The following is an 18,178-nucleotide window of genomic DNA, read 5'->3' as shown; positions in this document are numbered from 1 at the left end:
CATAAAACAGAAATTGCAGCAGGGTCAAGATTTGCATTCCTGGCTCCTGGAGTCAAGCTGAACCTGTTCTTGTCCCCTTTCCACAGAGTTGGGGCAGTTTTAATTCCCAGAAAAGACTCCTGTACCACCTAGCTGCTGGTACTTCCAGGAGGACAGATGACCGAACATCACGTGGTGAGAGCACTATGCTGGGAGTCAGAACACCTGGGTTTGGATCCCAGTTCTTCAGCTAATTTGCATTAATTTGCATTTTCTTAATGGCTAATGATATTGAGCATCTTTTCATATACTTATTGGTCACTCGTCTATCATCTTGGAAGAAACATCTATTCAAGTTCTTTGTCCATTTTTTAAATTAGGTTGCTTGCCTTTTTGTTGTTGAACTCACTAATATTAAGATCTTTACTAAGTTATTTTCCCTTAGGCCCCCTACTTACAAAATGAAGGAGGTAGGTTAGTGGTTCTCCAAGTGGGGTCCCTGGGCCAGCAGCCTCAGCATCACCTGGGAACTTGTCAGAAATGCCCATTCTTAGGCTCCACCCCAGGTTTGCTGATATAGAAACTCTTGGGGTAGGGCCCTGTAATTTGTGTTTTAAGAATCCTTCCAAGGGATTCTGATGCAGGTTCAAGTATGAGAATCACAGACTAGCTTGTCTTTTTAGTCCCGTGCAAGTTCTAACAGTTTCTCCCCCAGCCTAGATGATGAGATTCTGATGATCATATTTATAAGCAAGGTACCAAACGCATTTCTGAGTACTTTATGTAAAATAATTCAATGCCCTGGTAGAAACCAATTTCGAAGGCAGGGTCAGACGGCAGTGGCTGATGCTGACAAGTGCAAGAGTGGGCACTGTCCCCACATCTACACACTCAGTGTCTCTTGCCCTCCACCCTGGTCAGAGTGGAGGGAGTCAGAAAGCCTGGGTTTGGGTCCCAGTTCTGCAACTAATTAGTATTATTTTGCATTTTCCAAATGGCTAATGATATTGAGCAGGCAGGCTGAGGTAGACACACAGGCTGAGTAAACACACAGCATTCACCCAGGTCAGCTGGTCTCCCTGGAGATAGCCCAAGTGTTCCAGGACTCTTAAACATGGCAAACTTGACCTGCATTTTGAACAATGCATGCTCTTTAATAAATAATGGTCTGCCTGGTAGTATCTGATTATTTGGCTTATTAACAGTTGTTAATGAACAGCAGGAATGATAATGAACACTTTGCTTCTAAGTTGCAGGTAAAGCTGGGAAGCTGGACTGTCGCCAGGACCAGCAGTGAAGCACCCTGAGCAGGCAGTGGACCCTACACGACCCCTGCCCTTAGCCCCCTCTCACCCCAAAGCCAGTTTCTAGCAACAACTCTCAAATTAGAATGAGATCACCTGAAAAATACACCGCAAATATTAACGGTTGCTATCTCCACGTGATCTTGTTCTTTCATTAGAATTTTTAAACTTTACCCTTTAAAACCAGAAACGCAATGCTTTTTTAATAAAAGGCATACAGGTATATTTGTATACTTCACTGTATGTTTTACTTTAATAAAATTTACCCCAAAAAGCACAGACAAAGGGAATGGCATCCAGCCCACTGAGCCCATTGACCATCCTTGCCAAGAGGCAGTGTCAATTCCTGGACAAAGGACTGAGGAAAGGGAAAGGGCAGGCTCTCCAGGCTTCCCTAGCTGGAATTCTGAGTCTCAGCATGTTCCTCTGGGAAATGGGAAAATTGCTGTTCCCAGCAGAAAGGGTTAATGGGAAGAAGAGGGCCTATTTGGAGAGTAGCCCCTACTACCACCCCATACTGCACCCCACCCTCTTTCGGTACTCATGTCCTCATCAGCATCACAACTGTGACTATTGCAGTTGAATTCCTCTGGCCTCTGGAGGGATTCTGCAGCCTCTTGAGCTTCACCTCAAAGGCCAGAAAACAGAAGGACTCACTGGTGACAACTCTCCCCAACTCCATCTCCTTCCCCTGACTCCACCCCCATTCCTACTGTTCAAAGGGAAAGAAGGAAACTATAAAGTCACCTGGCTTCAAATGGAGGAATTGGTGCAACCAATATGGCCAGGGAAGAGTCAGTCACAAATCACTGGGTTTCTGGAATTTTCCTAGAGAGGAAAAGTAGAAGGAATGGGGAGAGCCAAATGGAAGGAAAGAATCTTCTAGAGTCTCCGGACTCCCCAAGTGAGGACTCATAAAGGGGAAAAGGCTGATCACCTTTTGAGGAAAGAGCCAGTTAAGATTCTCTCCACCGTCAGTGCAGCTCAAAGCAAGTCCAGTAGCCCTGTGGTAAAAATAAGGACTACTCCTGGCCCTCCTCTTTCCCTCCTGTCTCGTATAGGCACCTCGGGCAGGTGGGTAGGTGGGAATGGGGCAGCAAAAGTATTCAACACTAGTCGAGTCTCGAAGTTTTGAGAGTTTAAAATAAAAAAAAAAAAGTATTCAACACATAGATGATGGTTAGAAGGAACCCTGGGCTATGAGGCGGGAAGATGGAGTTCTAACACTGGCTTTGCCAAGAGGTTGCTGTACCATTTGGATGCAATGCCAGGCGCCTCCCACCTAGGAACCCAGGGATTCCCTCAAGTTAGACTCCAGCTGAGACCCAAGTCATAAGAGAGGCCCAGGAGAGTTAGGCCAGAGATCTACAGGCCAGAAGTCAGGAGATGGGAGCCTAGTCTTGGCTCTGCCCTGATCCACACTGAAGCAACACAATGGATAAACTCTGCCCTTAAAAGTAAACTTTGCAGAGTTCTCTCCTGCCATGCTGGAGACCCAGGTTCAATTCCCGTTGCCTGCCCATGCAAAAAAAAAAAAAAAAAAGTAAACTTTGAGTAAAAATGCTTATTCCTTTGAGCCTCCTATAGAGCAGCTAGAAGGAAAAATCTGAGATGATGGTATAGTAGCCCATGACAAACTCTGGGATCTGTCACATAACTACTTATTGAAGAGAGCTTTGAAAACTATTGCTTTTTCTTTCTTTGCTTTGTATATATGTTATATTATACAATAAAAAAGTTTTTAAAAAAAGTAAATGAGGAATTGTGGAGGTGTAGGCAGTGATTTTGTAAAATGTTGATTAGAAAAAGTCAATAGTGAGGGAAAAAAAGTAACTTAACCAAAGGGAAAGCAGTGGCCAATGAAAAAGTTAAAGGGTATAAAACATAGCCAGGTATTCTCTTTCTATTCAATGCCATACAAATCGACTAAATATGAGGCATACAATTCTAAACCTGAGGACTGTTAATTTGGCTTTATTGCTGGGATACAATTAATTTGGGACAGTTTAATTGCTGGGAGAGTTAATTTGGCTTTATTGCCATCTGATTTGCAGCTGTGTCTGTGGGGTGACACATTCCTGCCTTCCCCTTAGCACACACGGAGACCTACCACCCTTATTTTTAAAGTTACTTTTTTGGAGATATCTTGTAAACTTCACATTTGTTAATTTCTTTATTGGCTATCTTGCTATTATAATATTGAAAATCTCTATTGCTCTCTGTTAAAGTAAATTATATTTAATTTTAAAAAAAGTAAACTTCAAGAAATTCATAAACAAAATTTTAAAATGCCCCAGACATGGGAATAGTGGTCCTGATAGAGGAAAGCAATATCATGGCACATAATTTCATGGAATATGTAAGAAAAATAAGCCAAATTATATCAAGGCGCAAGAGTGGATCATATATCAACAGAGTTAGTCACAGCTCAGTGAGGCGTATTACCAATTTTTATCCAAAGCCCACCACCTGATATTTAGTGTCTGTATAGTGATGCTTGGGTTTCCGTTCTGGTGACTATATATAGTTCTCTTTCTCTGTGTAGATTTGATTCATTTCTTCTTACACCTGCTAAAAGCCTGAGTTAAAGAACCATGTCAGGTATGAGAAATGAGCACCTGAACTAGGTGGACCTACCCTAACTGGCCAGACCATGCAAATCAACCCCCTCCCCCACAAACACACCCTTCTTTTACTGAACAGCTTAGACAGGAAGACTTCTGCCAGGATGCACCCTGATGAACCTGGCATCAGTGCTGAAGTAAAGGCAAGAGGAGAGCAGAAATAGGGACCTCCTCTCTATATTAAACCAATCAGAGAAGGTAGGTCCACCCACCCCAGGATGAGAGCACCATTCACCAGGTGATGGAATGTTCCATTGACATTACATATTGGAGTAAGGTAGATAAGGGGAGGCCAATGGGATTTTGCCCCTTTTTTTTGTTTCCATCTTCTCTCTCTAAGTACCAGAATGAGAAAAGTCAACCTAGGTAAGCAAAACAGACCTGGGCTGGGTACCGAGGCTTTGGTCAAGCAGAGAGGAGACCTTGGGATCAGATGATGATTCTTCCATACAGAAGACATCAGAGTCTCACCTTGGGGCCTGAGGAAGACTCCGAGCAGCAGTTTCACTGTACATGTCAGCTAAGGTTCAGGGAGCTCCGGTGCTATCAGATCTTAACATTCCCTAACAGGAGACAGGGGTTTCTGCAGTACTCAAATAAGGAAGCTTTTCAAACAAAGGGACCATCAGCCTGTGCAGGAACCCAGAACTGCCTGATGGTTAATTAATTAGGAGTTTGGAATCAGACAGACCTGGATGGAAATCCCAGCTCTGCCACCTAGCACTGTGCTGCTCTGGAAAAGCTGGTTCCCATTCTGAGCTTCAGTTTCCTGAGCATAATGGGGATATAATAGCATCCAATCCAAGTGTTGTGATGAACCAATGAGATGATAAAAGCCAAGCATTTAGCATACTCCCTGATACAGAGTAGGTGTCTAGTCACCGGCACATTCCTTACCTCTCTCGCTGTTGAATACGTACAGGCACAGATGTCAAGACCCTGGAGGGTTCTGTTAGAACAAGGGTTAGGGTGGATACCCATAGTTTAGCCCCAACACTTCTAAAATGAATCCTCACATGATCTGCATAATTTTTTAGAATTTCTAGACCCCTTTGTCCTACCTTATTTTCACTGAAATAGCCCTATTAAGTAGATAGTATTACTCCCATTTCACAGCTGATCACAGTAAGGCTAAAGGAAGTTAAGTAACTTGCCTTAGTCCCCTTAGCCCTTGGTCTTCTGATCCTTTATCCAGTGTCCTCCCAGCCATACTCAACCACCTCCATCTGTGGAATAACCATCCACTCAGTACATACTTACTGAAAGTTCACTATGTACCAGGCATGGTTCCAGGCTATAAATACTCACTTTGAATTGTTGTTTTAAGAGCAAAATTGGCCTACTCTAAGTCAATCACCTCTTCAGTCCCACATGGCTGATGGAACATCCCATGGTGGAGCTCATGACCTTGGACTCTTCATGCTATAACAGCCTGAACTAACCATTGACATTATGACTGAGAACTACTGTGGAACAGGCAGAGTAGTATAATGAATAAGGATCTCTCTGCCTTCAAGACACTTACAGTCTCTTAGGGTAAGAAAGGCATAGTCAGAAGATAAGTACAGTGAAGTTAGGAGAAAAACTATCCAGAAAGTCAGTGGTTCTCAACCTGGACTATATATTAGAATGACGAGGAGGGTCTTTAAAACATACCAGTGCCTAGACCCAACCTTCAGAGGCTGCGATTTATTTGCTGCATGGGGATTGCAGGCATCGACATATTTTTAAATACTTCGAGGTGATGCTGATGTATTGCCAATGTGGAGAACCTGGGTGTGGATACCTGTCAATCTAAGTGTGGTTCACCCATCATCAGCAGCAGCATTGCTTGCGAGCTTGTTAGAAATAGGTTCTCAGGCCCCAGCCTGGATGTCCTGATTCTGAAATTGCATTTTAACAAGGGGATTCATGTGCAACACTGAGGTTTGAGAAGCACTGATGTTAAGGATGGTGAAAGGCAGGCCCCTTCCTCCCTGTGAGTCAACCAGAGAAGCCAGTCCTGAGCCCCAGGTGCAGGGGAGAGCCAGCCCACCTGCTCCCTGCCAAGCAGATCACACTCCTTCAGAGAGAAGCGGGGGGGCTCAAGTGACTGTGGGGAGCCACGTCACAAAACTCTGCTTCTCTTGTCTCCTCCAGAGCTGCACCTGGGCCTCCGTGTACAAGAGCGGCTGGAGTCCCAATGAACCCTTCTGCGACTAGGAGGAAGTCTGAGAGCAAGATCCTATCACCCTTTAAGAGATAAGAAGAGAAAGGAGTTTCTCCCCCTTCCACACAGTCCTCTTCCCCACTCTCCCTTCCCCCTCCTCAAGTGCTCTTCACCATGGAAGGGGCCAGCTCAGGACAGCACAGCCCCAGTGAGACAGCAAGCTGCCCGGCCAATCATAAAGACAGCACTGTCACTGCAGGCATGGGGGCGGCTGGTACCAGCTAAGCCTATGAAGCAGGGAATCCTCAAGAGAAGGCCAGACAGAGACACACACATAATCTGGCCCCTCCAGCAGCCTGCACCCCACCCCCAGCTCTGTATCACTGCTACCAATTCTGTCTTTGTTTCTGTCTATCCGTTGTGTGTGTGTCTATGTGTGTGTGCATTTGTCATTTTTCACATGTGCCTGCCTTTTCTCTCCCATTAGTCTGGGAGCGGCCATCCTTGGCTCCTCCTTTGTCACTGTCCACAGCACCAAGTACAAAGACCCACACCCAGCATGGGCTCAGTAAATATTATTTGTATTCATGTAAACACATTTTCTAGGGACTAAACCCATGGATCTAAGCTATGGAAGACCCACACATGATAGGCATTTATTAAAGGATTACACATTAGGATTATATGGGAGAAAACAAAAATACAAAGCATGGTTTCTGCCTCTGAAAACCCTGCACTATGGTTTAGGAAATCACTTATACATGACAAGCCAAAGACAAGAGACCCAAGAAAACCAAGCATGTTGGTGGTAAGGTTAGGCAGACATGTGGGTACTGGCATATGCCAATACAATGGACATTTCCTGTTCCAGTCATTTGACAGGTTATAATTAATTGGTTAAATGTTTGGCACTTTTAAGCATTTTTCCCTCTGTTACCGCTACCCATCACCCACATCCTCATGCTGGAACATAGCCACACACCAGGTAAACAAGATGAGGGAAAGTATGCCCAAAGTTGGAAAGTTTGAATGGGAGATGGATGAAAACCAGGAACTTCCCCCTGCGGGACAGCCACAAACATCTGACCCAATGGTATATTATCTGCTTCCCACCTCACGCAAGAGCCAGGCTTTGGTGCCACAAACATGCATTGCCTCCCTATACAAGGCTCCAAAATGTTTCAAAGCAAGTCCTTTGTACCCCAGCCAGAGTACAAAGAGCTTTCTCTGTGCCTGAAAGGAAAAATGCAGTGCATCACATATGGTTGTTCTCAATATGAAAACATCAAAGTCAAGGCAAAGCCAGACACAGACTTTCAATTCAGATTCAACATGGGGCTTTTTCCAGCAATTTAGCAAACTTATCCCTATTCAAAGTCCGCTTTACTCTATGACAAAGAGGTTTAAGTATGAGAGACCAATAAGCAAGGATAAATGCCAAAGTCAGGGATTCTGACTATGTAGAGCTGTGCAGAACAATACAGAAACCAATCGTCACATGTGGCTATTTTTAAATTTAATTTTAAACCAAAAGTTAAAAACTCGGTTCTCCAATCATACTATACAATTTCAAGTGCTCTATACTATACGTGGCTAATGGATGCAGTGTTGGACAATGATATAGAACATTTTCATCATCACAGAAAGTTCTCCTGGACAGCTCTAATATAAGCACTTAGCTCTCTCATTTGAGCCAATGAGTAGGGTCTTCTGGGAACCTTTGTGCTTTCTCCCAGCTTGCTGGAGATGTTTTAGGTACTCTGTGCAATGTAGAGGGAATGCATTTTCACACGAAATAAGCAACGTGCTAGAATTCTCAGGGAAACACGAAGACTCTAGGGAAAGACTGATAGGGTTAAAAGCCAGGTCATCTTAGCATGCATATGTGTGCATACATAGTCTCTTATTAGAGCCTTTACTGGTTTCCCTCAACCTATACTTTTGCTTTCACACAAGGACTGTGAAGTGAGTCCAATAACCAGTTTGCTGTCAGAAAGCCCACATGCTACCTAATCCTAGCCAGAATCTTCTTCCAGATCTCTTCAGGTGGTTTTACCTGATTAATTTAATTTGATCTTCTAATCTGGCATTGTAGGGAAAAATCATTCAGAGGTAGTGTCAGCACCTTGGACAGTGACAAGCTCCCTAACAGACCAAGAAAAAGTTCAGCACTACTTTCCTGTGCAAACACCCCTTTAGCAGGAACTGTCCCCTCAGACACCACTAGATGCCTGTGAAGAGATTTCCCATTCACTTCTCCGAACAGCAAAGCCCTATCTTCAGAGCAAAGAAGCTTCAATGGTCATCATTAACTCCAAGAAAAAGCCCAACTCCTCCCTCAGGGAGTCAAGGCTCCCTTTAATCGGGCTCCAACCAATCCCTCCACTGCACTTTCCATTACTCTGGTCTAGCCAGTTCACTATACCTGTTCACATCAGACATTTCTGTCCTCTAACTCTGACTGACTATGCTCTCTCCATGCCACCAGAAATGTTCATTTCCATACGTTTACCTATTTAAATCCTGCTCATCCCTAGAGGCTCAAACCAGCCCTGTTTCTCTTTGAAACCTGCCCAAAGGATTTTAGTCTACATTGATTTCCTCCTTTCTCTGACATTTGAAATCACTTCTGGTTTGGATCATGCTTTATAGAATTTAATTACGTATCATCTTGCACAATTACTATGATTACATATGGGCCAGTATAAGGAAGAAGCACTAGCTTTTGCCAGCAATTCGCCATGCAACCAGAGTAAGCTACTTCCCTCCTTTAAGTCTCAGTTTCTTCATCAGTAAAATACAGAGATCTTGGGTTAAAAAGTCTCTATGATTGTATGAGTTGAGGATTCTCTCATAAAGTGTTGCCACTTAAAAGAGTGCTATGCGCATTGTAAGAACTTCAGAGGATAACTTCAGATGCAATGAATATTATATAAATACTTAGTCCAGGGCTGGGATCAGTCACAGAACTCTGGATCAGCTCCCAACATGAGCCCCAAACAGTTTAATTCCATGCAGTTACTGATGATGATCAGAAAGAGATCTAGTTTCTATCCTACCCCACATCAGCATAGGAAAATTGCCTGTGGCCTCAAAGGCATTTTCCTTCCTAAGGAACATATCACTTCCAACATGGGGAAAAATACCACACAATGGACATTATAATAATGGCATTATAATGATGCCTCTCATATAAACACACATGGCTATATCACCCAACTCCTGGCAATATACTAAATTCACTCTTCATTATGCATAAATCTAGATAGATTATGGAAAATAAAAAGCATAGACCTTGGTGGTGCTCAAAAATAAGATTCTGGCTGGTCTCACAAGGTAAAAAGTTCCATGTGGGGAAAGTGAATCAAAATCTAAGCTCAATATTAAACTTCCTGTCAAAATGATAGTCATAACATCTCCTCATATTTATATAAGATCCTTTTTAAAAAGCATTTAGCTTATGTATCTACAAAGAATAAGACATAAGAATGACTCTTCCCCTGTGGCACATGAAAAAATCAAGGTCCAGAAATGTTTAAACACTTTTACATTGCAAATAAAGGTCAAACTAAAAGCAGAATCTAGCTGGAATCATTTCACTGACAGAGGTAAGCCCACACATGTGCGCAAATGCACAAACATATATTCAGAGGACTCTTGGTAACCCAGAAAGAAGAGCTATGAAACTCAGTAACCTTGGAACTAGAAGATTCCACTGAATACTTGCAAAAATGCTATTGCCAAAAGAAAATGGCCAGCATCAGTGAAGAAGGGAATTTTTGTCACTGGAAAGAGTCCTTGGAATTGCTCAGCCATTCACTCTCATCCCAGAAAAGCACAAGTTTTGAGAACTAACTTAGCATCTAGTCAATCCATCAGAGAGTTCATCTGCCTAGAATGAAGGCAAGAAGCACCATGTTCCAGGATACCCTTTCCCATGCCTGGCAAACATGACGACTTCAGTACTAACTAACAATCAGGGTAGAAGAGCAAACACTTGAGCATGCAGGGTCCTAGAGAATCACCTCTCAGTATATTGACCCAAACTTTACTCCTGATAATTACGTGAGCCCACTACCCACACCATGCCATTTATCCACCAAGACTGTATCTGCTTTTCCTCCAGCAACTCTATTAAATCTTCAAGCCTTGATCTATCTAGATCCACCTCAAGTATTTCCTTCTCCAAGACACTTTTTTCCAGATCACCTAAGCCCAGTGTTGTCTCCCCTGTACCTTCTTACAGTTAGTTTCTTGAAATTAACAAATCTTTCTTATCTTTGAAACTGTATCAATTTTCTCCTTTTAGGGCAGAAGCAAGATCTCATAAGTCTCCATAAAGATGATGCGGTTCCCCTTATGTGTACAGTAGATATCCAATAAATGTTGGCGATGGAGAGAATGGTTCATCTGTTGAACCATTAGTTAGGAGGTATCTGTCACCAAGGGCAACCAAATACAAGAGGCTGGGTGGGGCAGGTGGAAACAGACCAGAAGGGAACTCAACTGAAGGACGAGAGCCCACTCAGCCTTCCTCCAACTCTGGGTGTTGGGACTTTCTCAGGCTAGGACTGAATCAGAAATCCTCCCCTCCACCTTCTGGGCGGCTGATCCCAAGCTGTTTATCTCGTTAACTCTGTTTATTGTGATCCTGGTAAGAGGTTCTGGGGCCCTTCAAGCCCCTCTCTAATTAAATTCATTAGAACAGATTGGGGCTTTCTTTCTGGATTTCAGAAAAATTAACAACACGATTAGCATCATAATGACGGAGAGAGGGGCTGCCAGGGAGGCCTTTCAGGAGGGGCTTGCCAGGCCTGGGAAGGCAGGAGTGGGAAGGAGCAGGTGAAGGAGGAGGAGGCAGATGCTCAGGCAGCTGCGTCTCTGAGAAGGGAACTGCAGCAGGGGGAGGGAATGATAAAGGTCAGAGAGGATGACCTCACCGTGCCCCGGGCACTCCAACTTCTTCATGGCCTGGCATTTGAGAGAGGAAAGACAGGACAAGAAATTAATCAATAACATGAATTCCAGGGACATGGGCTTCTGGACCGGGAGACTTTTAGCCATCATCTAGTTTTACAGAGAAAGATACACACTTAAACTTTGTTAGTGATGGGGCTGGAAACAGATCACCGGCCCCTCGTGTCTTTCATGACGATGTCCTTTTCTTATAAGACTTTACAAGGGGTGTGGAGTTAGGGGAGATGAGAGTTGGGAGAGGAGGCAGGATGAGGAAGATAAGGGAGGTTTCTTCCTCCCGGAGAACCTGAACCCACCGAGCTTTTGCTTACCTACCTGGTGAATTAGCTCATACTTTCAATCCAAATTCTACCTGTTTATTAAGGCTCAGCTCCATCCCCACCTCCTCTGTGAACAGCAGCTACCATTTGACAAGTATTTACTACCAATCAGGTACTGTGCTGGGCCCTTCACTGCCTTATCCATTTAATCCTTATATCAGCTCTGCAAGGTTCATATTAATATCCCCATTTTACAGGTGGGGAAACTGCAGTCCCCCAGCTAATAACAGAACATAGGTCTGTCCAACCTCAAAGGCTGAGTGCTTTCCACTGTGCTATGTCACCTCCCTGACTTCAACAACCTTATAATGGATCACTTATTTCCTTCAAAATTTTACTGTTCAGGGTCTAAGACACCAAGAAGATTTCATTATACATGCCATGTCTTTCTGTCTTATTTCTCCAATGATAATGAATGATTATGTTTCCATCTCTTTACCCTACTTGAAAGCAGAAACCATACTTCTGTATCCTTCAGAAGAACACAATAGATATTTTAAAACACATGCTAACTGATTCCTTCTAACAGATTTTCCTAGAGATCGCATACATGTGGATAAAGCATCTCAGTTCTTTATTTTTCCACTGAGGTGGGGATGTGGAGCTAGAACAGTAAAGGATCATGGGGTTTGAAGTCAAACAATTATAGATTTAAATTCCAGCTCTTCAACTCACTTGCTATGTGATCTCAGACAAGCAACAACATTTCTGAGTCTGTTTTCTTATTTGTAAAATCAGGATCTACACAATACCTCCAAAGGAGATAACCTCATAACCTCTATAAGGATTAATTGACACAAAACATATAAAGCACATAGTAGGGTACCTAGCACATACTAAGCACTTGATAATGGTGGCCATTGTTATTATGCCCCTTTTACCTTCCCTGGCTTGCTTTTAAGAGCCAATAAAAGGAGGGTGGCTGAGGCTGCTCAAGTTGTCTGGCACACTTTGACCAATGCCTTAGGTCAGCAGAGCTGCCAAAGTGCCTACTCAAGCACCAAGCACAGCCATCAGCTCCCAGAACTCTCCCTCGCAGTCTCAGGGATTGGACCATACGCAACCAACATCTGCCCTTGCAGGTCGGCCTGGATGCAGGGCCACAAAAAAATGCTCAAAAGTATGACATGAAGCTGCTCTAGCCAAGGGAGGGCTCTAATCAAACAGCGCAATCACGCCAGGTCCTACTGCCCACCCTGACCCATCAGCCAGGCTCCTACAGAGCCAGGAACCTACCTAAGCTCTTTTAGACCACTTCCTGTGCTGAATTTTAATTTGTTTTCATTTCTGTCTCTCCAACACAATGTATTTGCCCAACACCTAGCACAGTCCCCATATAGTCAATGGCCAGGGATATGCTAATGAAATGAACTAAATTAGGTGGGTGGGAAGGAGAGGGGCTGCTCAAATAGATAAGGCTGTGAGTCTCTATTCTTAGGCTCCTTTCCAGTTCAGCTATAGATGTTCATGGTAAACTATGCTCATGCATAATTTCTAAGGATCTCTCCTGCTCCTCATCAACTTCCCTTCCCCTATTGGAGTTCTCTGATGAATCCCACCTGATTCCAACTACCCCATAACTTCAAAACCCCTTCACACATTCAATCTCCCAACATTTTGACTTGCCTCGTTTCTGAGCACATACCTGTGCGTGTGCTTGCCATCCCATCAGACTGGGAGTTTCCTGAGGGTCATTGGACCTCTTTCCTCTGTCTCACTCTGACAGTCTAAGTAAATCCAGACCACTCTTTGCCCCTAAATAAAACTGGTTAGGAGACCAGAATGGGAGAGTTAAGTAGCCTCAACCTCTTCCCAGAGTTCCCTATGGAGCAGCACCTAGCAGGGTCCAGCCGTACACAGCATCCCTCCTCTCATCCTGCAAGCTGGGGATATGGGAACACCTTGAATCTCATCTTCTCTCCCACCCCTCCCCTCACAGTGAACTTCAGGGTTAGCCATGAGCTACCAAGCTGGACAGCAACAACCAAGTCCTCTTCTTGGCTGGGGGCAGGAGGGGGCTGATACCACTGAGAATTAAAGGTAGCACTGTCCAACATCTCTATCGGGATGGTCTCACTCAAGATTATCTATGTAATTTGTCTGATTACATGTCTGTTTCATTACAAAAGTAGCTTTGAAAGATGGGACCCTATCTTACTCTATTTTTATCATCTCAGCACCTACTATAGCAACACACTACAGAATTTAATTAAATGAATGAATAAGTATGTAACCAACCTTAAGTTTCTCTCATTATGTTTCCTCCCCCACCACACACATCAGTCAAACAGACTGAGACCTGAGTTTCTCTGTTTCTCCCTTTCTAATTTTCTAAGCATTTCTTTTTCAAAAGACAAAGTGATGGTCCTCACCTCATTTCCAATTCCTGAATGGTCTTAGAAACCTCATTATACTTCCGGCTTCTAAAGGAGAATGAGAAAAGATGGGCCAAGAGTAGGAACAAGTTGCAGCAATAGAGTGATCAGAGCCTTGGACTCTTGTCCCTCTGACTGCAGAAATAGGACCCTCATCCCTGCTCCACTTCAGCCCCCGCTCTCTCAGAGATCTCCTTCTTCAGATATCAGTCACTTCTTTGATGTGCCCTGAAAGAACTCAGCCCAGTTCAGCTCCACAGGGAGCAAGCTAAACACAAGTCCTCAGGTCTTGAGCTACAGCCCTCCAAGGAGCTAGCTTCCCTCACTGTATGCCTTGGTTTATCTCTCCATAGCCTTTGAGATGCCAAAGCAAGGGGATGAGGGGTGAGATTCATTGCACAGAACTGGGAAATAAATACAGTTGTTATCAGAATCCCCCACTTAACCTGAGTCCCAATCAAGCATCTCAAAGGCAGAAACTTAATCCAATCAGCTCTCGATGATGACTTCAGGTGATGGCTCCTTTCTATGCCAGGAAAAACTGGTAGCTCTGGGTGCGTGGCTGTCTGGGGAAGCTGCCTGCCCCACCCCCACCTGGTGACAGGCGGAGGTGGAGAAGGGCAACAAAGCTGAGAGCAGCCAACCCCCTAGCTTGCCAGGTGGTGCCTGGGTTCTTTTAAGAGTTGCTATATATGAGCAGGCAAAGTTCAATCGCTCAGATTTCTAAAGTGTGGGAGCCTTTCAGAGAAGAGACAGGATCTGTAACTTGCTCTTAACTTCCCAATCTAAGCCTCTGGGTTTTAGTTGAGGTTCCCAGAACTAGAAATCGGGTTGCCATTCCCACCACGATGGGCAAACACAATTTCCGGGACTGAATGTGAGTGAGACCCTTTCCTTGTTTGTGATTTGTGTCTTTCTCTGTCTCTTCTCTGTCTCTCTCTCTCTCTCTCTCTCTCTCTCTCTCTCTCTCTCTCTCTCTCTCACACACACACACACACACACACACACCTTCAGCTGAATCCAAAGGCAATGGGGAGAAATTATTCTCCCTGACAAGTGCCAGCTCAGGCAAGACAAAAAGTAAATGTATCAGAGGCATAGTTGACCCCTCATCTCCTTCAACTCTTCCCCCAATGCAATTCCACCAGCTCCAATCATCCCCAAACCAGCAGAGAGGATAGGTCTCTTCCATCCCCTCCCTTCTCACCCTCACAGCTGGTACCATCCTTACCCCCAGGGGCTCTCAGGCTCTACACACGTTTCCCTGGACTTCTCCTACTTATGTCTGAAGTTCTGTAGGTTCTGAACCATCTAGCCAGTCTCCCCATTCAAACAATCCAACCCCTTTACCAACCAGGCCTCAGAGCCCTGCGGCAATTGCTTGCCAGGGATTTGACTGGACCCAGTAGGGATCACTGTAGTTTCCAAGGGTAGGCAGACACACCAGGCCCTCATCCAAGGGAGACAGACAGGGAGAAAAGGGGCATTGTCATCCACTCTTACAGACTTTGGGAGGAGGCATCTATCCTCAACACAAACACACACACACACACACACACACCACTGCCAAATGCTAAGGCATCAGGAGCAGAGCCTGACTCAGGGTAGGAGAGGGGCTGCCATGGGGACCAGAGTCTGGGTGATTCAGCACTCTGCCCACTCTCAGCCCAGCCCATGGCCACATCCACGAGAACTCCTGATGCCAGGGTGCTGCTGTGGGGGATGAGGAAGAATCCCTTCTAAAACCCAGAATACCCACACCCTCTCATCCAGGCCTTTGCATTTCAGGACTCAGAACAAGATGCAGGAAGAGTCTACACAGACATTCCCTGACCCTGCCTCTTCCCAGTCCTGGTTTTCCTGTCTAACACCTCCTCCCGCAGTCCGTCTAGGAAACAAACCTGAACAGCGCGGGGAGGAGAGTAGATGGAGAGGAACATAAGAGAGGCCCATCCTTCACTCCTAAGCCATGAAAAGGAACAAATGCTGCACAGGAAAGGATTACAGCTGGATTCCACCACAGCGAGTATGTCAGGCCTTCAGAGTTCTGGGTCTCTCCAAAGGGGTAGGAAGGACCCAGCAGTAAGTGGGGGTGGGGGTGGGGGGTGTAAAAGCAGCAACAGGAAGGGCAGGTGGAGAAGGCAAAAGATGGCAGGCCAGCTAATGGCCTATGGGGAGAGCGCAGGGTTCTTGAGAAAGGCTGAGGTGCAGGAGGAAGCCAAGAGGCAGTGACGGAGCTAATGGGGAGACAGCCACATGGAGTGATGGGTATGAAATGGGGGAAGAGATAGAGGAGAGATGGAAGAGGACAAGGAGAGGGGCTGATATGGGAGAGGGGTTGTGGAAAGGATGGGACAATAAAAAGCGGGGTGTCGAGGTACACAGAGGTACAGGAACAAGAAAGAGAGGCGAGCACGAAGTGCATAAAGATGCAGGAAGGAGGCGGGATGCGATCACAGAAGACAGAAAGGGTGATGGGGTAGGCAGGGGCTGGAAGGCCGAACGGGGGTGGGGTGGAGGGGAGGATGAGGCAGCAGTGAGACAGAGATAAGGACAGCGTAGGATGGATTCAGGGCAGGTGACGATGTGGAGATGAGAAAGGAGAGGGACGTGGACGGAGGGGGATGGGGCCAGGTCGGGGAATGAAGACCGACAGAGGAGGGCGGGAACAAGGGGGTGTCGCTAGCTGGGTTTCCCTCGCCCCTACTCTCCCGCTTTCCCACCTCTCCCGTATCAGCGCTGGCCTACCTCCAGGGGCTCGGGCTCCAGCCCTGGGCGCAGTCCGAGCTGTTCGCTGCCGGCGCCGTCGCTTCCCCGGCGTCCCCTGCAGCGGCTCTCGCCACCAGCCGCCGCATTAGGGCAGAGACCAGCCCGTGCGCGTCCCCGGGCGGCCGGCGCGCCCCCGACAGCCTGCGTGCGCGCCACCGCGCCCCTCCCTTCGCGCGCACCGAGCGTCCGCGGAGCCGGAACCCGTCAGAGCAGGGAAGGATGCTCAGGTGGCAGCCTCGCCGCGCGCGTTGGAGACTATTCGCCGAGAGGGGCACCTGAAAACGCCCCTCCTTTCTCCTCTCGCCTTCCCAAGGGGCTCATTGCGGACCGGCATTGGCAATGGTAATGGTTCCTGCTCATTTCTGTTCGCTGAACCGCTGCTACGTGCCAAGCACACAGGAGGAAATGATAGGCTGAAGTCCCCCGGGTCGCGTGTTCGTCCCGTATGTGCACCTCCAGCATCAGACTATGACTTCTGGGGAACAGGAATTTGTCGAACGTCCTGTGCTCCCAGGGTCTATCACAGAGACTACCTTATGGTAGGTTCTCCAAGAAAGTTTGTATATTGAAGAATTGTTGGATCCTGAGTGTGAAAAAAAGGCTGTGACACCTATTCTGGGGTGTCTTCTTTTAAAAATGGGAGATTGCCATCTGCCCTAGGGCAAGGCTCAAGCCTCTGTCAGTCTTGAGTTATGGTGGAAGAAGATCCGGACTGAGAGAATAAGAGATCCAAGGGTTAGTCCTGGCTCTGTCACTGTCTGTGAGATGTGGGCAAGACTTCTTTTGGGGCCTGTTTACTCGCCGACCATTGAAAAGTTGGTTGAATGATGGTTTCCAGTCCCTTTTAACTCTGACATAGAGAATGCATCAAGTCCTGGCTATTGTGCCCAGCAGAGACTTGAGCTCAGAGCCAGGGAGGAGCTGAAGGGACACCTGAAACAGTGACGAGATTCCAATTTTGGAATCATAGACTTGAAGCCTTAGAAAACCTCTTGGAAGATTCTAGTACAGGTTCTATTCAAAACCACAGTCCTCTCTGAGGCTCCATTCAAAGCTGCATTGGACCCCCTCTCAGCTCACAGAGCCCTGCCTGACAGTCTGAGCTGTATCCTGTCCCTCTGCTGCTCTGTCTCCCCCACCAGACTGTGCGCTCTGAGAGCAGGACCCACATCTTGTTCCTCACTCTACCCCCAGCCCTGGCACATAGTAGATGCTTTTTAAATACTTGATGAAGGAATGAGTGACATCTAATGGTAGATGAAATCATGCAGATTAACTGACAAAATGGTTCCACTCTTCAGTTGGGTGCTTCAAAACCTACAATTACAGCTATTGAGCAATGACTATGTGATGGGAAAGGGAAGTAGGTTGTTATGGCAGGATCAGAAAGCAGGGTGACCCCTAAGAGTGAGGGACCCTGGGCAAATATTTTTGCAGGGTCGTTGACTATAGAAACCATTTGAGTCTCTCAAAATCAGCATGAAGGCATCATTCTGGCAGCTTGATTTTACCCAATAGAGTGAATGAATGATTGATGTCTGCACATGAAATAGTATTATACTGTGAACAAAATAGTGCACCCTCCTGGAGCCAGATCTGGCCACAAGATGCTGGCATAACCCCGTAAGAGGAAGAACTAAAGCTTCTCAGAGCAGCTGGTCATCCATGAGGGGTGTGTAGA

At 45.9% G+C, this 18,178-nt stretch overlaps 1 protein-coding gene across 4 annotated transcripts in view; it reads right to left on the bottom strand.

Moving 5' to 3' along the window:
- Window positions 1-16,585, bottom strand: part of NFASC (neurofascin) — a 193,343-nt gene extending 176,758 nt beyond the window's left edge. For all 4 annotated transcript variants that reach the window (XM_077157529.1, XM_077157531.1, XM_077157532.1 and 1 more), the window contains exon 1: window positions 16,477-16,585. In XM_077157529.1, coding sequence (XP_077013644.1) covers window positions 16,477-16,583 — 107 coding nt within the window. In that variant the 5' untranslated portion in view covers window positions 16,584-16,585. The remainder of the gene's footprint in view (window positions 1-16,476) is intronic.
- Window positions 16,586-18,178: the final 1,593 nt, after the last annotated feature.

This window comes from Tamandua tetradactyla, chromosome 4 (assembly GCF_023851605.1).
Source record: "Tamandua tetradactyla isolate mTamTet1 chromosome 4, mTamTet1.pri, whole genome shotgun sequence".
Lineage (NCBI taxonomy): Eukaryota > Metazoa > Chordata > Mammalia > Pilosa > Myrmecophagidae > Tamandua > Tamandua tetradactyla.
The sequence above is the reverse complement of the archived record's forward strand: the minus strand, read 5'-3'. Positions and strand labels throughout refer to the sequence as shown.